Source organism: Trachemys scripta, chromosome 1 (genome assembly GCF_013100865.1).
Source record: "Trachemys scripta elegans isolate TJP31775 chromosome 1, CAS_Tse_1.0, whole genome shotgun sequence".
Classification (NCBI taxonomy): Eukaryota; Metazoa; Chordata; order Testudines; family Emydidae; genus Trachemys; species Trachemys scripta.
The window spans coordinates 22690509-22712049 of record NC_048298.1 but is presented as its reverse complement, the minus strand read 5'-3'; the positions used below and the strand labels follow the sequence as shown (position 1 = coordinate 22712049).

Sequence of the window (21541 nt, the reverse complement as noted above, 5' to 3'; positions counted from 1 at the left end):
ACTGCCTTGTCAGGGGAGGATGAAGAGAGGGCCAGAACTGGTTGGGGTTGGTCTTCCTCCATTTCTTGACGCACAGGGTCCTGCTGAGCTGGCTCAGGAATGGGTGCTGCCTGGTGCGTTGGTGCTGCCTGTGTCTGCAAGGCCACTGACTAGGAGTGCCCAAAATACGATCTGGAAACCAAGGGAAAGCCCCATCCATTCCAAAAAGGGCACTGGGCAGTTACCTGGCCAGCCACCCAATGATACTCCTAAGAAAGGGTCCGTGGTAGGGTAGTAGTGTCTCAGGGAGGAGACAGTGAAAGGAGCTCTGAGGCTGGGAGGTGGAGGACCCAAACTCTGATTCAGCAGAAGACAACTCTCCTTCCGCTGACAACAGAGGTGCCGTTCCAGACAGTGCTGGTGGTTGGTGCCAAGCTGGAGAGGCATGCAGAGTGGCGAGCATCACTTGTTTCCCCTTTGACAGTACTGAAGGGTGAGCCATCTGAGGTAATTGGGACTGGCACGGTACTGAGCACTGTAACTATCTTGCTGGTTCCCCTGCATCTGCCAGCACCAACTCTTGAACTGCCAGCTATACCAGGACCAATAGACCTAAGAGATCTCTGGCTGCTGCAAATCCTTCCAGTGTGGTCGGTATCAGGATGGGGTCGGTACGGTGTGGTGTTGCAGATATGGAAGCTCCTTCTGGCTCTGGACTTGACAGTACTTGCCTAGGTGCCAGAGTCAACAGTGCTGTCTTCTGCAGTGCCGAAGCAGATGAGTGCTTAGACTTAAACAGCACTCTACTCTTAACCCCATGCCTACCAGACTTCGGTACTGGAGATCTTCTCCTCTCAGCAATCTGTTTAGAAATCTTATGCCTCTTCTTAGGCACTGGGGATGGTGAGTGGTGTCAAGACTCAGGCACGGTAGGAGGCACACTCCTGACCAATACTGAGGCACTATGTGCTGAGTCTGACCAACTTGGCTCAGATGGATGTCTCAAGGCCACCTCCATAAGTAGAAACTTTAGCCTGGCTTCATGGTCTTTCTTTGTGCAAAGCTTTAAGTCCTTACACTCCCTGATATGAGTTTCCCTGAGGCACTTCAAGCAACTTGAGTGTGGGATGCTTAGAAGCATAGCCTTATTGCAGGAAATGCAGGGCTTGAAGCCTGGTGACCAAGGCATTCCCCGGTACCAGGAATCAACTGAAACCTTTAGGTGGTGTAAAACCAACTAACTATACTAAAACACTAATATTAGTAATAACAATAAACTATTTACAACAAAATACAAGAATACATAGTACAAAGAGTCGACTGAAAGCAATTGCAAAAGCAAGATGAGCATTACAGTGACCATCACAGGCAGTAAGAAGGAACTGAGGGGTTTGGGATTGGCTGGTCCCTTTATACCTGTGTCACAGGTGTGTTGCAGTAGAGGGTGCCACTGAGGGAAAAATTTCCAGTGATGGTGCACAGGATGTGCACACATCAAGAGTGGAATGGACATGTGAAATCACTCAAAGAACACCTACGCATCATTATCATAAATGCTCTGGCTCTGGCTACAGAGCCTGCCCCATCCAGTGAAGCCTGGAAAGAGGTCCTAGCCACCAGCTTACCTGCTACAATTGCTGCTGGAAACTCTTGCCCGGCATCCTCTGGCAACTTGTCCACAAACTTGAGAACATTGTCCCAGATGGAGAAATCATATCTAGCCAGCAGGCTTGCTGGTTTGAGATACAAAATTGGAGGCCAGCAGTAGAATAAATTTTTCTATTGAAAAGATCAAGTTTCTTTGCCTTTTTTTTGTCTTTGGAGTAGAAGACGGCAATCCCTCATTCACTGTGGAGTCCACCAAGGAACTCAGGGAGATGGTGGTAAAAGTGTGCATATCCCTATGAGGGCTCATGGTACCTCCACTCAGTCTTTTTGTCTGTTGGGGGCAGAGAAGAGGCATTTGCCACAATATCCTTGTGGGCTCCAGAATGGCCTTATTTATAGGGAGAGTTACTTGGGACATCCCTGCTGATCCCAAAATGTCTACTAACCTATAGGAGCTTTCTTGAACTACCTCCACTTGTATTACCTCTTTAACAGGTCCTTATAGGCCCTGTAATTGTCCTAAAGAGGTGAGGACATTTCAGATGCCACTGTCTCATTGGGTGATGATGATGAGGAACACAAAGGCCAAGGTGCTGTCTCCTATAACTCTTCCGATGGAGGTTCTGTCGGGGAATGGGGAGGATCTGGTGGTAGGAGGAAACCCCCATGGGTTCAAATATGGCCAGTGGTAGGGCACTGGACCCCAATCAAGGATCTGTGCCCCTCAACCAATGGAGAACCTCTATCAGATACCCAGGGTGAAAACCCCTCAGTGATGGAGAGTGATGCCTTGATCTCCGGCCCGAGATATGTATGAACCAACCTCTGATCCCAAAGAAGAGCCTGAGTCACCTGAAGAGGGGAGCATGGTACCGCTTGGTGTCGAGGTGCACTCTTGAGTCTCTGCAGACAACAGTACCGAAGGGAGCATACTGGGCTTGCCTCTGCATGGCACTGGGCAAGGAGACACAGGAGGGTCCAAAGTTGGCCATGGTATTGGAAGTTGACCTCTACCTGCAGGTAAGTCCAGTGCAGTCTGAGGATTCATCGATACCAAATGAGATATCTCCTGTACTGCTGGAGAGGCCAGTATCGAGAGGCAGAGGAAATCCTGGTATATGCCCCGGTGTTGGTTCTGAGAGATTCCCCTGATGCGGCTGTTGTTGCATCGAAGAGGTCGGTACTGCAAAATGGGTTGGTCTCCGTGACATAGCCAGAGTGCTGGAGCTGATGACCCCATTGACTGAGATGCTGTCAGCACCGGGGAATATTTCTCCTCGGAGGATACTCTTCCCCCACTTTCCAGACTGTTTTCTGGTTGACAGTCCTGGAGAGCTTGGCCTCTTGGAGGATGAGTCCTTAGAAGCACTATGCTGATGCTTCTTTCTCAGTGCTGGGGAAGGAGAATGATGCCAAAACTCAGCAATGTCCCGAGTGGCACTTCTGACTGAAGTAAATGTACTTGGTGGCTGCCTCCGAGAAAAGGTTGCAGAATCTCATCTCCCTATTCTATTTAGTCTGGGGCTTAAAATCCATACAGATCTAACTCTTGTTCCAGAAGTGACACTTGCCGAAGCACTTCAGACACCTAGAATGAGGGTCAGCCACCAGCATGGATTTCCTGTAGCCAATGCCAGGTTTAAAACCCAGAGACCAAGGCATTCCCCAGTATCAGGCACCAGCACCCAGAAGAAATGGAAGCTGACACTCCACTAAATTATGAAAAAACTATTAATAAATGAAACTTACACTAAATTACCACTTCACTATATACAAGAGAAAAAACAAATTTCCTGAAAGAGAGAATACTTGCAGAAGCAAGCCAACACACGCTGACTACCAAACTTCTTACCAACGGTAAAAAGGAACTGAGGACGGGTCGGGGTGGCTCTGCCCTGGATACCATCATGCAACAGCACAAGGCAGCAGAAGGAGCATGCGGTGCCCTGACAGGTACTGCTAAGGGGAAAATCTCTAACTCTGGTGCACTGAGCACCCATATACTTGAAGTGGACGGACAACTGCAATCACTTACGTTTTTTTCCCCCCAGGAGACACAATAGAAGCAATGGCAATTCGATCTTCCCTTCACTCTTTCCTCTCTAAAGTGCATTAACCCAGAGAGAATTGTGACCTTAAGAGCCCCTCAATGCCAACGAGCAGTGGGTTCAATGTTCTATAACAGCAACTCTTAAGAGGCCTGATAAACTCACTACACCTAACACACTGCTGTCATAGTATATATCTATAATTTCATGAGAGGTATCAAATGAAAGCTTAGATCAAACTGGTCATCATAAGCATTGTGAGATGTATGTGTAATTGGTACATAAGGAATTGTGTGTACCTACTAAAAATAACTTTTAAACTATGTAACCAGGAAGAGTTCACAAACAGTTTTTTTCTAGACAGGAGATAAGATGTATATCTCTCTGTCACATGTAATTAAGCCAACACAATGGAAGCCCCATTTGCATGTGAAGTCAACAGGAAAAACATGTTGCTGGGAGGGATGTGAAATCAACAGGGAGAACACTGAAGAACATTCAATGGGAGAGAAGAATCTTATCTGAGGGTGCTCTTCAAAAGGGTCATTTCAAAGGTTTACTGGACTATATGAGGAAGGGAAAAGGATCCCTTTCTTATCCTTTCACTGAGGAGGCAAAAAGGACAGGGCTTTTTCCATTCATGAAAGTTGGATCCTAGCCATGTGGGCTAGTGATTCTGGGAGGCTGCTTTAGGTGAGAAATTAGACAAGAACTTTAGTCTGTTAAAGTTAAGAGTCTAAAAAGAGAGTTATACCTTTTATTGTACATGTAACCTGTTGTTCTTGTTATCCTTGCTCACCAACTCTTAAATCTTAATCTAGTAAATAAACTTATTTGCTTTCACAATGAGTAGATTCCAGTGCTGTGTTGTCAGATCTGATCTGAGTTGTGCCAGTCAAACTGTGCATACGCTGTCTCTTTTGGAGACAGCATACCTGATTATTTCTGTAAGTGTCCAGTGACAGGGGCTGAATACCTCATGCGGGGATGCTGGCAGAGGGGCTTGAGGGTTGGTGTGTGTCTGTCACTAGCTGCACAGAGAGGGTAAGGTTTGCGGACATCTGGAAGTAACTGCTATGTCTGTGGCCAAAGGCTGTTGGTTTTAGGGAGCTGAGCTACAGCAGGCATCAGGCAAAACTACTGCATGTGAAGGGCAGGTACTGGCAAGGTACCTCACAAGCCTGAGTACCCCTGGGGAGCATCACAGGGCTGCACTGGCAGGTGAAAAAATAGTTGTGTCTTCATGTCCATTCAATTACCTGTCCTAGTGTGGCTGCCATTTAGTGACTGCTATAATAGTTGTGTAAAGTCTACCAGTTCATTTCTCAATTGCCACTGAACAGCGATCAGAAAATAATTACTTTTGATTACTAGACTTGATTTGATCCACTGACCTGGAGAAAAAAGATTCCATATCTCATTATCCATCTGTCACAGGGCGGGTCTCACCCTTGCAGCGTCTCCTGCTGGTCGTCCAGGGAATTAGCGTTTCCAGCCTCCGGAGCACCCTCCGCAGGCCGGTGTCCTGCTTGCTGCTGGGCCCGAGTCCCTCCTAGACCCCAGTGCCCCTTTCAGGCCATTGTGCTGCCCCCCGGCAGTACCCCTACAGATCTGGGTCTCTCCTCCCCAGGGAACCTCCCCCCTCTATCCTCATCTCACCTCGGTCTTTTGGCTACTGCCAGTCATCATCTAGCCCCCGCTCACTGGGGCAGACTGCAGTATAATTGCCACTCATCACTGGCAAGGGGGGTTTGGACCTGCTGCCTCTGCCTACACTTGGGCTGCCCTATGCAACCCCAGTATCTTTTTCGGCTTGTAACAAGACCTGCAGCCTATGGGGTTTCTAGGCCAGAGCTCCCCAGTTCCTCTAGCCTTCCCCCCAGCCCTGCTCCAGTCTCAGTACCCTGCTTAGTTCCTAGCAGCCAGGCCCATCCCTCTCCACATCTAGAGAGAGAGACTCTGTGTTCTCCTGGCCCACTGCCCTCTTATAAGGGCCAGCTGGGTCCTGATTGGGGCATGGCTGCATCTGTGGCTGGTTCCCCAATCAGCCGAGGCCTGCTGCTTTTCCTAGCAGCAGCCCTCTCGCAGCCTCAGCCCTCTCCCAGGGCTGATTTCAAGCCCTTCAGGGCAGTAGCGGGTAGCCACCCTGCTACATCATCCCTGAGTGATTCAGGAGTTTTATTTTTAAATATTATTTGATCTGTGTTCTTAGGTTTTTATCTATAATTTATCATCTATCTTTTTTTCTTTAAATTTAATCCCCCCCCTTTTTTTTTTTAGAAAGAACACATTATATAGGACAAGGACTTAAGAATCTGGCAATTGTACTACAACATATATGAGCATGAAAGTCTGGCCTTCTACTGAGGCCAAAGCATATGGCTGAGTTGTTCTTTTCTTAAATACAGATTAGTGTTTTCCACCTTTAACTATTGCCAGCAGAGCACCATGTTCCTTAGCTACCTCCCTTGAAAGCAAATACTGCTTCTGAACATCAGCCAGTAATCTGGAAAATGTTACAAATTCCTGGCACCAGGCACTAAATTCTGTGTTACTTCCATGACATGCATGATCTTTCTGCTGGTTCAGAGTGGAGGATCTTGGATTGTGCATTATGTAACATTCCAGTACAAAACAGTTTCCCCTACACAGTTAGAAAATACTCTTTTTAATAGAAAGAGAGAAAAAATATGCAAGACTCACTCAATAAAGTAGACTTCCCCTTTTTCTGTGTAAGCCATTTCCCAATTATCAGGCAATGGGCCCAACTCATCATTCTCTTCAGGTTTTGTTTGCTTTGTTACATCCATATTCTCCTTTGCTTCTTCAGGCTGACTGTATACTGGTGCAGGATAAGGCTGGGAAGAAATCTCACCTGAGGCACCTGTACTCTTCTCTTCATGTTCACTCGATTCTACAAGAGAAGAAAAAAAGACTTTCTTATCCCTGTGTTCCTAACTCATTTACATAATGTGGAGGATTTTATTGCATCAAAGTCTGTGAAACTTCAAGTCTCCAGACAAAGACAAAGGTTTTATTGGTTTTACCTCCAAGAAGTTTTTTTTTTTAACTAGTTTTCAAAACAACAACAGCAACAAAAAACAACAAACCAAACCAAGAAAATAAAGAATCAGACATACAAGGGCAAACAAGCTTTTCATAGCACTGCAGGGCTCGTGGGGTTCTGTGGAATATTTACCATATCTGCACATCATTGGTTCTACTCCTTAATGCTTCTTGCTTGCTCTCTCCCATGGGTTCTCCTAAATCAACTGCTAGCAGTGATGCAAAGGCAGCCTTTTATCCAGTAGTACTAGCTGTCATGGATCCACAGGATCAGTGCTACATCCCCAGCTTTGGAACTGTCCCTTGCACGAACCCCTTTGATCTGCCGGATCCCTAGGGATCTCACTTCTTCTTCAGGGTAGGCCACATGGCCTCACCCACTCCTCAGACTGAACCTCTGGGCTTTAGCACTCCTGCTCCATACTGTGAGCTCTGTCCAATGACAGAGAAAGACTCCTGGTGTAGAGTTGTCCACTCTTCAGGGACTAATGCGCTTCACCAAGTATTTATAAGAACACTCAAGCAGTGTTTTCAAAACAGTAGAGTTTATTAGTCAACTGGAACACAGTATAAGAAGTCCTTAGGTCGGAGATTCTCAAACTGTGGTCCGGGGAGTTCCATTCAGGTGGTCCACGCATAGTTCCTGCTAAGGTGCGCACCTGGGCGGCTACACACAAGAGAATGAAGGGCCATCCAGCTAATCAGTGGAGCTGTGCAGGAGTGGCTCCACTAATTAGGTGCCTGGACCCTGGAGACAACGCACATCTAAGGTGAGGTGGCCATGGGGGGAATAGGAGGTAGGTGGGAGGGAGAAGTAGGGTGAGAAGAGGGGGTGGGGGGAATTTGGGACGTGCAGGGCTGCGGCAGCCAGAGAAAGAGGCAACTTTCCCCAGCTCCAGGGCTGTGGCTTCCCTCCCTCAGCTCCGTGGCTGCTGTGACAGGGGAGAGACCCCCCTCCTTCCCAGTCCAGCTCAGTGGCTGCCGCGGCGGGGGAGAGAGGGAAAGACCCCACTCCTTCCCAGTCCAGCTCGGGGGCTGCCACGGTGGGGAAGAGCGGGCACATCCATTGCATTAGAAAGGTAAGACTACTGATATTAAAATATGAGTTGTGTGCTTTTATTTGTAGAACAAAAAACATTTTTATTATTATTAAGGGTTTTTTTATATAGCGCTTTTATCCAAAGCGCTAGTTAGCTAACGGTAGAAACAATATTTGGAAAAATCATTAAGTGGTCCGCCAAGACCCTCAGCAATTTTCAAGTAGTCCACGAAAAAAAAGTTTGAGAACCACTGCCTTAGGTTAAATCTTAGTCCATTGTCATCAGCTGAGAGCCCCAGCCAAACTGTAGTGAACTCCATTTTCTGGCTCTGTGTGTCTCTCAGTCTGACCTACTTAGTCAATCTCCAAGTGAGAGAGCTCGAGCTTCTTCCAGAGCTCACTCTTATCCTCACACCTCTAAGTCTTCTGTTCTCAAGCAGGGTCTTTGCTCAGCTTCCTTGCTGAGACATGGGGAAATCCATGAGTCATTGGAGCTTGCAGTGCCTCTCTGACCCTCTTGCTGATCTGGGTTGGTTTCAACCATTTCTTAACAACTCTTCATTCCACCTAGACAAGAAGGTGATACACATGCCTATATCTCTTTTTCTGCTCTGAGAACAAATTTAATCCTTCCCCTTGCCCCACTGGTTAGCCATTATAGCCTGATCTATAGAGTATATTTTTATTATACTGATTACTTTAAGAATCCTCAGTTACCACTTTGAGGGTTGACGAGTTCTTGTCTGTCCTTTTCTATAATACTTTGTGCTAGTTAACTTTTGGAGCTACGTTATCATCACCTTGGAGGAATACTATCCTCTTTTTTGATCAGATGTGAGGCACAGCTGAAGTGTCTGCCAAGGGACGGAGGTACTATAGAGAGAAGAATATGACAACATAGGTACCACTCCCTAAAGCACCCTTCTACTTGGAAGAGGGATAGCTCAGTGGTTTGAGCATTAGCCTGCTAAACCTAGGGTTATGAGCTCAATCCTTGAGAGGGCCACTTAGGGATCTAGGGCAAAGTCAGTACTTGGTTCTGCTAGTGAGGGCAGGGGGCTGGACTCAATGACCTTTCAGGGTGTCTTCTAGTTCTATGAGATAGGTATATCTTCATATATTTTTAAGAGTGACTCATTAAAAATGACACCTTCTCACTCAGCAAATCTGCTCTCTGTGTATTAAGAATTATACCTGCTTACTTTGACTAACATACGCTCCTGTTATTTTCTTCTTCTCTTAGCTCTGTAGCGTCAACACAGCTGTGAAAAGGATCTGGTTTCTTTTCTGTTTCACAATTTATCAACAAAACTGTTCATTCATTTCCAAAGGCTACCCCATTGTCTTGAGATTATTCCTACTGTAGGAATGAGGCCCAGTTCTGCATGTACATTGTGTTTCTGGAAGTGAAACAATGAGCATGTGAAAAAGATGAGAGGGCATGTGTGGAGTCCTCTTCCATATTTTAGAGGTGGCTTCCTCATTTTAAGACCCTAGCAGCCAGTTTCTCCCTTCAACCGAAAGGGCAGCACCACTGTACGAGTGTACAGAGCAGAAGTGGAAGTGTACAGGGGAGTCAACCCGGAACAGTGCACTGTCATCAATCAGAGGTTTCCGGCGTGCTCAGTGAGAAGGGGGCACCCATCAGGAAGACTCTTGAAACTGACACGCTTCTCAGCTTACTCCTAACATTGACTCTTAAAGCCGAATATCAAAACTCAATTAAAAATTACGAATAGCAGATAGCCAGGCCTGTCTGCTTGGAACTTATAGACCACCTCACTGGGTGCACCTTAAAGAGCCTCCCCTGTAATGCAGCATCAGGTCAGACTCCCCTGAGATAATGAGGGAAGTCAAGCTACATGGAATTCCAGTTGAGAGGGAGAAAGGCACCAGTGAGTGGGTCTCAGCATGCCAAGGCAAACAAGGCAGTACGGCTGATCCACTGGGAAAATGCAGAGAAAGTAGGGGAGGAATGCATCTGTTCATTGCCCTTCCTGGTCGCTTTGCCACTCCTCCACCCTGGAGAGAAGGCAGTAAACATCCCAGCTCACACTGGAATAGAACTGGAACTAGAACTAGCCCTGCTACCCCTGGGAAAGGCAAGGATGGAACTGGCTGGCTCCCCTCTTCTCCTTCCAGCTGATGGTTGACTGACCGTTGTGTGGAGAGGTTGTTCTACCTCCCTGCCCCCATCCTGCTGTCCAGACCTGCAGCCCCAGTAGTAGTATGCCCAGGGAGGGAATAGCTCAGTGGTTTGAGCGCTGTCTTCCTAAACCCAGGGTTGTGAGTTCAACCCTTGAGGGGACCATTTAGGGATCAGAGCAAAAATCTGTCAGGGATGGTTTTTGGTCCTGCTAGTGAAAGCAGGGGACTGGACTTGATAATGTTTCAAGGTCCCTTCCAGCTCTATGAGATAGGTATATCTCTATATTAAAAAATCTTGGAGTCACTATGGATAGTTCTCTGAAAACATCCACTCAATCTGCTGCAGTAGCAGTCAAAAAAGCTAACAGAATGTTGGGAATCATAAAGGGATAGCTAATAAGACAGAAAATATCATATTGCCTCTATATAAATCCATAGCATGCACACATATTGAATACTGTGTGCAGATGTGGTTGCCTCATCTCAAAACAAATACATTGGAATTGGAAAAGTTTCAGAAAAGGGCAACAAAAATGATTAGGGGTATGAACAACTTTCATATAAGAAGAATTTAGTAAGACTGGGATTTTTCAGCTTGGAATAGAGACAATTAAGGGGGGGAAATATGATAGAGGTCTATAACATTATCATGGGTGTGGAAAAAGTAAATAAGGAAGTGTTATTTACTCCTCTTAACACAAGAACTAGGGGTCACCAAATGAAATTAATAGGCAGCAGGTTTAAAACAAACAAAAGGAAGTATTTCTTTACACAACGTACAGTCAACCTGTGGAACTCCTTGCCAGATGATGCTGTGAAGGCCAAAACTATAACAGGGATAAAAAATAACTAGATAAATTCATGGAGGATAGGTCCATCAATGGCTATTAGCCAGAATGGGCAGGGATGGTGTCCCTAGCCTCTGTTTGCCAGAAGCTGTGAATGATCGACAGCAGATGGTTCACTTGATGATTACCTGTTCTTTTCACTTCCTCTGAAGCACCTGGCATTGGCCACTGTGAGAAGACAGGATCCTGGGCTAGATGGACCTTTGGTCTGACTCAATACAACCGTTCCTATGTTCTTATGAGGCCGAATAGAGAAACTAAGGGCAAACCGTAAGAACCAGGGGTTAACGGATACTGTAATTGCCTTCAGAAACTTTAGTATTGGTGATTATGTGTGAGCCAGATAGAGCATAGCTGGATTCTCAGATCACGGGTCTGGCAGTTAGGAAAGCAGTGTTGCCAACTCTTGTGATTTTATCTCAAGTATTGTGATATATGGCGTTTTTCTTAAAGACCAAGCTTCTGCAGTCATATGATTAGATGAGCTGTCATTAAACAACAACAACAAAAGCGTTTCCCAGATCTCATCATTGCAGAGAAATGCTTGAAAATATGAACCCTAAGGAGCAGAGGGTAGACCCTTACTTGCTATACATTGTCATATCTCCATTCTAGTCAACGGTGCTGTGGTCATTTATACAATCTGGAGGTCTGCCTCATAAAAACAGAAGTCAAATAAAAAGGACCCAATGTTTATTTAATTATTTTTTTTAAAATCTCAAGATTTCTAAGCCGATCTCAATATTTATTGGGGACTGATTAATGAACACATGATTTTGGCTATACTGGGAAACTCCTCTTGATAAGTGTAAAAGTGAGCAATAAAGGTGCTATAATGACATTTTAACAAAATGCATTTCCGAATAGAACGACCCACATTTTACACTATAGAATCGACATTCCACTCATCTTTGATTTAGAGTCCAGCATTGTATTGCCATTTAATATTACACATTTTGTTGTGGGTATGTATGTTTCAAATGTTTTAGGTAAGCTATATATCACCTTTCCTGATTCTCTTCCTATTAATATATATTGATAAATAATGTTTGACTTAAAAATATAATTCTGGTACAAAAGGTTAAAGTTGAATAAAATCAAAAACATTACAGCAACCCACTAACAAGGAGGAAATAAACTCCAAAGGCATCTTATAAATATCTGCGTTCAAATAACATCTTTGATTTAAAGATTTAAAAAGATTGTTCCATAATATGTGCCCCAAAATACATTTGTCACTAAAGAAAATAATGAATTGACTTGATATCAGGTGAAACAGCCTACTGGAGATATTGTCTCCAGATGGAAAAGATTATATGGTCCAGTTTCAAAATATATTCAAAAGCAATCAACAGTGAGCGCCTTGAGAAGTGGCAGTGGAGGCAATGGTAAAACATCAGCCTCTTATTATATGTGTTAAACATAGCACATTCAGGGGAAAGAAGGAACATTGAGACAGCCTGCATTAAAAATACATTTAAAACCATTGTAAATGAAATTAAGTTAGATCATTTTGTTTCATCTACATAGTAACAAACCAAAACAAAGTTTAGCAATTGGCAAATTACTAAATCTGATGAATTACCCTCTGGAATGTGAAGTGCTAGATTAGTGATACATTTTCTTATGTTTCAAAAATACCCCTAAAATGTCTTATTTCATTATTCTAGAGCTTGATCCTTAACCCAAAGTTGCTGCTGGCAGTTCAAATTGTGTCATTGTTTTACTTATAATCCAACACTTGGAAGTTTCCACCTAACCATGTGAAATGAACGTGCCAGGTTAGGTTTTTATTTTAATGCTGCAGATTATTCATGCAGTAAAGTATAAAACCTTGTACTTTTGGAAGAAAAGAAACAACCCAGCTGCCTGAAGCAATATAGACAGAGAATAAACTAAATGAAATAATATAAAATATTGATGTTTGAATTGGTTTGTACATCTGTGGAAAAAAAACAGTTATAGCTCTTTTTAGGTAGTATTGGTGTCATCATATCTGAGTCAACAATTCCTAGTCCTGCATAGGAAGTAATACATCTCTTTTTAAATCATTCCTATAGCGTAATAAGACAGCGCACTCCTCTGGGATTGTTACACCTTTTGGCATGGTTGATGACATTTGGAACTTGGCCTCTTGCTTTGCAGAGCAGCCGAGGGCATGCAATAATCCTTCTGAAACACTTTCCTTGTCATGTTTTATTCCTTAATTAATTTGAGCCTGAAAAAAAATTTCCTTTTTGGGGTGAAACTTGTAATACTTCCAATTGTCTGGAGGGGAAGATGAATAATACACATAGAATCACAGAAATGAAGGGCTAGAAAGGACCTCGAGAAGTCATCAAGTCCAGCCCCCTGCATTGTGGCAGGACCAAGTAAACCTAGACCATCCCTGAAGGTATTTGTCCAACCTGAATTGAAAAGCTTCCAATGACGGGGACTCCAGGATCTCCCTTGGGATCCTATTCCAGAGCTTAACTACCCTTATAGTTAAAAAGTTTTTCCTCATATTGAACCTCTACCTCCCTTGCTGCAGATTAAGCCCATTACTTCTTGTCCTGCCTTCAGTGGACATGGAGAACAATTGGCCACTGTCATTTTTATAACAGCTCTTAACATATTGGAAGACTTTTCAGGTTACCCCTCAGTCTTCTTTTCTCAAAACTAAATGCTCCCAGTTTTTTCAACCTTTCCTTATAGGTTATGTTTTCTAAACCTTTTACCATTTTTGTAACTCTCCTCTGGACTCTTTCCAATTTGTCCCCATCCTTCCTAAATTGTGGTGCCCAGAATTAGACACATTCTTCTAGCTGGGAACCTCACCAGTGCCGAGTACAGTGGGACAAGTAGCTTCTGTGTCTTACATACGACATCCTGTTAATACACCCCAGAATCATATTGACCTTTTTTGCAGCTGCATCACATTGATGGCTCATATTCAGTTTGTGGTCCACTATAACCCCAAGATCCTTTTCACCAATATTACCACTTAGACAGGTCTTCCCCATTTTGAATATTCCATGACATTATAAAGGCATGTTTCATATGGAGTTTAGAAAGGGGTAAAAACAGCTTCGGTGAAAAGTGTGGAGCCAGAGGTGGTGGCTAGTAAAGTATTGAATCCTGATGTTGGTTGCTAAGGAGACTGATTTAACTTTTTGTAGATTGGAGTGCGAATTTCCCAACAGTATGATTTATAAGCACTACCACACATACTTTGGACACCCTAAATCCAAATGATAAATTAATATGATGAATAATAACAACAATAATAATTAATATTATGGTAGAAGCTAAGGGTCTCAATCAGGATTAAGAACTCACTATAATAGCTGCTATGCAAACACATGCCCCAAAGATCTTATCCCCTAACAGATGATAGCAGGGAGAAGAGCTACAATATCCCAGTAAATGATTATGGTGCCATTGATAAATGTCCTGTCACTCCTTCTTTGTTCTGTTCATTGAGTCTTCTTGTTTCTCTCTCTCTTTTTCAGGATGGGTCACTCAGAACTCTGTACACATCCCGCTCCTCTTCTCCCTCTACACCCTATCTCTTGATGACATCCTGGCCACATAGAAGTCAATAGCAAAATTCCCACTGACTTCAACTGGGCCAGGATTTCACCCCTCATTCCCAAACATGGCTTTGCCTCCCATATTTATGCTGATGATTCACTAATCTACCTCCTTACTCTAGGTCCATCTCCCTCCATCCAAACTAAAATCTTTACCTGTTCTTCTGGCATCTCATCTTGGATGTTTAGCCATCAGCTGGAACTTAACATGTCCAAAACCAATCTTCTGATCTTTTCCACTAAACCCTCCCCTTTTTCTCCCAACCTCTGTCACAGTGAACAACAAAACTGTCCTTCCTGTGAAGGACCCTGAAGATGCCTCTATTAGATTATTGCAGTCAGGAGCGCCGCCAGCTTTTCTGCTGCCATAGGCGGCAGAAAGTCCCGCCACGAAATGCCCCCCCACAGAGGTGGTGGAAGATCCCGCCGCCGAAATACCGCCGCGGTCGCCGCCCCCCAAATTGTAGTGTCCTAGGCGACCACCTAGGTCACCTAATGGGTTGCGCCAGCCCTGACTGCAGTGTTGTTGTTGCCATGTTGGTTCCAGGATATTAGAGAGACAAGGTGGGTGAGGAGATATCTTTTATTAGAACAACTTCTGGATAGTGAAAGAAACAAACTTGCAAGCTACACAAAGTTTGTCTCTTTCACCAACAGAAGTTGGTCCAATAAAAATATCACCTCACCTACCTTGTCCCTGCAATAGTTGATTACTTTAAGGGTTTAATTCAGACATGGGTTACTCAGACCAAGACGGGAGACAAGCTTCAGATAGGCCCACTCACTCCTACTTAAAAGGGCATTATAGTTTTCAATCCCTTTCAAGTTTCCCTCTGACCATGCAGATTTCAACTTCCCTGGCTTGGTACAGGGAAGGGGGAAATTCAGGCAGCAACACTGAAACAAAAAACTTTGGAGTAGATTAAAAATCTGAGCTCAGGGGAGAGACACAAGGACTGCAGGGTACAGACTGTCCCCTCATACCAGAAGTGGGGCATCTGGATAAGCTAAGACTACTGATCTTTAGGTAAAACAGAAGCATGTAGACTGCTGGGTTCAAAAAATCTTTTCTTGTTAGCCTTTGATTCCTTCTGTCGAGATTAAACAATACTCTGTTTGGAAGAGGCTGTTTTATGTCCCTATATTCTCACACTGGCCACCACTCCCTGAGGGAAGAACTGTAGGGCTTGAACCCAGGCAGACCTGCTGAGGAATCACAGTTGGCATACGGGGGAATGTAGCCTAGTATCCCAGTCTGAGAGGGGAAGAATCATAATTCTCCTTGAGTACACAAATCCAGCTCAAGCCTAATCTTGCCACTTCTTCCTGCACAATGTCTCCAAGATCAGAACTTTGCCCTCTGCCTATACTGCCAAAACACTGTGACAAGGCCTGAACATTTTGCACCTTGGTTACTGTCATCTCCTCCTCTCTGTCCTTGATGCCTGCAACCTCACTCTCTCAAATCATCTTCTTGACTCATCATTCTGACTACATCACACCTTTGTTAAGTCACTCCATTGACTTCCCATCTTCTGACGCATCAGATACAAACGTCTTGTTCTCATTTCCATAGCCTTCAACAATATATAGTTCCACCCTATCTTCTGACTTGTCATCTCTCTGCAAGGTTGACTCCCACCTTCCTTTCATCAATGATGCCTGCCTCAATTGCCTGATTCTCTGCTTGCCTGACAAACACTTTCACACTCTTTCAAGCCATTCCCTATAAGCTCCCAATCAAAATCTGTAAAGCCACCACCTACAGCTGGTTGGGAATTTTCTGTCAAAATGATTTCTTGATGGAAAACCTAGTTTCTGCAAATTAAAAATGTTCTGCATTTCAATTTTGCTGAAATTTTCAGAGAAATGAAACATTTTGTTTCTACTTGGTTTGATATATTGAAATATTTCAATTTGTTGTATTAATTAATTAATTTTAATTAATTAATGGAGATATCCCATCTCCTAGAACTGGAAGGGACCTTGAAAGGTCATCGAGTCCAGCCCCCTGCCATCACTAGCAGGACCAAGTACTGATTTTGCCCCAGATCCCCAAGTGGCCCCCTCAAGGATTGAACTCACAACCCTGGGTTTAGCAGGCCAATGCTCAAACCACTGAGCTATCCCTCCCCCCTATTGGTCCCAAACATTTTGTTTCAAGTCTTTTCAGCATTAAACTGCATTTCTCCATTGTGGCATATGGCTTTATGGGAGTTGTTGTTATGGCTCCCATTCTCTCCTATAATTGGATTGTCTGGAGGGACTACAGCTTTCTTGATGCAAAATGGACTCCCTCTGACCTAGCTGTGTGGTGCATAATAGCAGTCATATGACTGCAGGTGCTTCATGGGAGATGTAGTCTGGCCAGAGAGCCTAGACTACTTATGACAGAGAGCGCACCAGGTACCCAATCTACAAGTTGCATGATGCAACGTGCCACAATAAGTACAGTATATGCAATTTAATGTTGAACTGACTTGAAACAAAACCTTTCAGGCCAGTTCAATAAACTGAAATAAAACATTTTAATTTGGGAATGTCAAAATGGTTCATTTAAATCAAAAACATCAAAATTAATTGTTTTGCCATTTCCAAATAGAGATATTTTTGAATATTTCATTCTGTGAAAAATTGCAATGTTTTAATTTGTTTTCATCTTGATTTGGGACTGTGATGATGTGCCGCCCTTCGTGGCATGGCGTGGCTTTGCAGGCACCCTGTCCTCAGTTCCCTCCCAGTTCTCCCAATAACTTACTCACAGCCCAGAGTACTTAAAGTAACATTCCCCTTCTACTTTATTAAGACTTTATAGAATACTGTCTCCTTTGGCCCTTCTGGCCCAAACCCTTCTCTCTTGGGGCTTCCAATTCACTCTTGTTCTAAGGCTTCAGGTTTCTGCTTCCACTCCAGTTCCCTCAGAGCCATGGAGCTCTGCAAGTCCCCCTGCAGCCCCGGCCTCTCTAGAGCACGTAGCCTAAAGTATAAGGCAGGTGGAGAGCTGTGATCACTACTACTGAATAGCTAAGAACTACACATTTCCTGTTATATTTATTTGTTACTTCATCCTACCATGTCCCACTTATTTGTCTCATCCACCTCTTACATCTTGTCTTTTACACTATACGTTATTTGGGGGCAGAGACTGTCGTTTATTATGTTTGCATAGTGCTCAACACAGTGGGGCCTGACTGAGTTCCCATTACTCCTTAAAGAGGACAGACCACTCTGTTACAGGGATGAAAACAAAACTCTACTTCGGCAAAGGGATTCCATAGCCCTCCTTCATGGGACTGTGCCTTGATTCACACAGGCCTCTCCAGCCTACCCAGGTTCCAGCCCTGCCCCAGATAGCCTCTCTAGGTCCTTGCCCTCTAACGCTTCTTTCCTTGGTTCAGGGGCCCCACAGCTCTCCTTCTTGGTGCTGTGCTGTGGTTCAGACAAGATTCCCCAACCCACAAGTCTGTCTTCTGCTTCTGGATCCCATCTCAAAGAGCCTCTCTTTGAGATGGGATTCAATGCTCCCATGCCATTCTCCTTACCCTCTACTGTCTATCCTCTCTCTCCTCCTGGGAATCACCTAACAGGTTAATTTTATCATGTTCAGGAAGTACCTATCTGATTAATACTTGCCCCCCATTCTCCAGCTTGTCTGCAGCTCCCTTGAACACCTGTTTCCCAAAAGGGGCTATATCATGGAACAGGGGTTGACTGGCCCCAGTTCCCACCATTCCTTAGAGAACAGACCACCCTGTTACAGAGATTAAGACTAATATTGAAATATCAGAGTTTCTCATGGGATGGAAACTCTGATTTTTGCTCAAGTCTACCAGCTTTTTGTCCTCCTTCAAGTCCCTCCTTAAAACTCACTTCTTCTGTAGTGCAGTAAAGTACAACCTGATAATGACTAGACAGGGGGAGAGCTGTGATCTTTAGTACAGAATCACTAAGAACTATATGGCTCCTATTATATTTATTTGTTGCTTCATCTCCCCCAGTCTGCTATGACCCACTTATTTGTCTCATCCAACTTTTATATCTTGTCTTTTACAATGTAAACTCTTTGTGGCTGGGACTGTCAAGCACAATGGAGCCTGACCTAATTGTGACCATTGGGTGCTATCACAATATCAGAGTTAATAAATAATACTAATAATAATAGTAAATAGTTAGCTACATGGGTTCTGGTTGGTTTGTTTGATAATGGGGCAGAATGGGTGGAGTGGGAATGAAAGGAGAGGGGATCGAGGGAGCAGTAAACAATCCGGAAGGCAAGAAGGAACATTAGGGAGAGAGGGATGTAAATGTGAGGGGGTATAGGGAGACAAAGTGGCATCAGAGGGAATGTGAAGGACCCTTCCCTGTGACTTTCTTATTTTTTAATCTTTGCCAATTTGTTGTTGTTTGTTTCAATTTTATAATGGCCTGGTCTTATTCCTCAAAGCCATTGAGTCCCCCTACATCCTCCAGATGGGTATCACTTCCCAACAGAGAATGAAAGGCCAGATGACATCACTAGGTCACTGACTTTGTGAAGGCCATTCTGTATTGCTGCTACACTGTTCCCAGCTCTCTTCCTACATGGGTGGCCTTTTACACGATAGTGCCTGGTGGTGACAGGAGAGCAGCGTCTCCAACCCTATTTATGCTTGGGGTTGGGTGAGGCTCCCTCACCCACTCTGCACACAGAAGACATTAGCCATAGCTTTGGAGTGGTTCAAAAGGAGCTTTCATCAGCTTTGTCTGGACCACTTTTATAATCCATGACACATGGAGTGCTTTTTTAATGGGAGGTTTCAAAAATGTTAAGCTTCATATGAACCTGATAACGAGGGGCTGCAAAGACAGCGATCAACCTTTGACTAGTTCATGGCAGGCTGAAATAGCTGCCACATGTATCTGGCTGGAATTAGACTTCAACTTGGACAGAGACAAGGCAAGAAGGTAGTCTAGCAGCTTTTGTGGGGATAAACAAAGGGGTCAGCTTGGCCTTAATTGCAAAATGTTTCCACTTCAGTTGTAGGTACTTCTGGTAGATGGTTTTTAAGATGCCAGGAGACATGGGCCACCTGCTCAGAAATGCCACTATTATTGTTATAGCTTATTACTTATATTACAGTAGTGTCTAGGTGTCTCAGTAAGGGGCCAGAGACACATTATGCTAGAGATTACACACACAAATAACAAAAAGACTCTGCCATGAAGAGTTTGCAATCAAAGTATAGAACAAGAGACAAAAAAGGGGGATATGACAAACAGATGTGGTAAGTACAAAGTAAAAATAAGATAACGATGAACCATGCCTAAGGGTCACTAGCCTGACAGGTGCCTGGCTGTCTGAGGGAGAGCTCTCTGGCTGGCATGGGGCAAGGTACCTGGAGATACTATAGTGACTGGATCCCTATTCAATAGAGCCTGACAAGTTCAAAGGAAGACATTACAAATGCACAGAATCTCTCACGAAAGAAGAACAAAGAAATGGTATAACATAAATTAAAAAATCAGATTACAGTCATAAAGATCTCCACAAATATCACTGTCATTTACCAGTCTGATAAAGACAGGTTATTTAAGTTCCCTTGGATTCACTTCAGATCTTTAACTCCTCCAGTCTGCTGGTGCTAGCTGTTACATCAGCCCTTATCTTCATACTGTAGTCCTTTGCCCTGCTCAGACTCTGACAACACTACTAGTTTGTAAGACTTTAAGCTGTGAAGCATGTATAAACGTCTTAAAGGACTGTATAGATCTTTTGCTGATCCTTAGAGCTGTATATTTAATGGAATGTTTCCTTTAAAGGTAAGAGAAACTCTTATGAAAAATGGACTGCACTTTCCAAAAGTGCAATGACAAGTGCCAAGGCTTTGGTTACTTCCATCTGGAGTGACCCACTCATTAATGTATTTTGTTTTTCCTGTCTGTTTGGAGACAAAGCTGCATTTTAGGGGCAGCTAATACTCTTTTTTAGCACACAGATACATTTTCTACTATACAGAGTTCCCGAGAACTACATCGCCAAAATAAGGCAACACTGTGTGTGTACATAGAGCCACCTTGGTACAATCCCCCGAGTCCTCAGTCAGTATAGCTGAACAAAAAAATGCTCCTTAAAAAACCACCAGAGTCAAGAGAGGCACTGCTTGTTCAGAGAGCCACACCTAAAGGAATTACTTTGCAGGGGGTCCTTTTACATACAGTGCTCAATACTGCATTCTTTTAACATAGCACCTACCAGTGGATATTTCTTGAATATGGCCTAACCACCACTGATGTAGAATTTGAATGGGACACATTATATATTGACAATGCAAAGGGAAAACAAGATATTGTATTTTTTCTCGATCAGATTTGGATTATGAACTGAAATATATTGCCCTGAAATTGCTTCCTTGAAATTTGCATGCAGGCATATATTTCATATAACAACATGGAAGGATATTAGGAAGACTAACCAGCAGGGACCAAATCCTGTCCTTGCCTAGCCTCCTTAGTTCCCTGGCAGCAGATCCAATGCTATTCTTGTTTATAGGGATTTGAGGGGGTGCACTCTACTTGTATAGTGTAGAATTTAGCTCTCTCGAGGGTACTTGTATGCAGGGAATGGGGCAGAGCTGCATGAAAGCATGGTGTAGGATGCACTAATGTATGAATCCTCCCCTGTCGAAGGGCTGAGTAATGGCTCCGGGGCATGCCGCAGTCTCCACACTGCAGTTATGGTCAAAGAATGGTTCCACAGCTATTTTGGAGACTGAAGGGGGAGGATTTTCTACTCATTCCCCCATGTTTCTTCAGTGCCCAGCCTAGCTACCTAGACTCAGGAATTGCCCTTAAATGCAGAACCTACACACCAAAAAAGCATGCAACCAGACCTATTCATAACAGGGAAAGTTATTCAATTTGATGTGCTTTCCAACCAAGTATGAGAAAAAAAGCATACATATAATGAAATGTGAAAATCAATTTTACAGCACTTAGAGATTAGATAATACATTTATTGTTTCATAAGAACCTGTACATTCAGAAATCTTGTAATCTTATCATTCTATTTACATGGATTGTCACTAAAGAGACTTCTACTTCAATCATTTTCTTCTGTACTTCTAATTTCCCTAGGATTAAAGGGTTTTATTTTCCAGGTTTTTCACATTGCTTCTAGACCTATACAGGCCAAACGAGAAAAATACACATATGTAACCCGGCACTTATTATTGCTAACTCAATGGTTTTCAG

General features: G+C 43.7%; 1 protein-coding gene across 11 annotated transcripts in view; it reads right to left on the bottom strand.

Annotated features, from left to right (window-relative positions):
- The window catches only part of MAGI2 (membrane associated guanylate kinase, WW and PDZ domain containing 2), a 1117725-nt gene that overhangs the window by 356750 nt on the left and 739434 nt on the right, over positions 1-21541 (bottom strand). For all 11 annotated transcript variants that reach the window (XM_034765732.1, XM_034765767.1, XM_034765757.1 and 8 more), the window contains exon 5: positions 6339-6549. In XM_034765732.1, coding sequence (XP_034621623.1) covers positions 6339-6549 — 211 coding nt within the window. The remainder of the gene's footprint in view (positions 1-6338; positions 6550-21541) is intronic.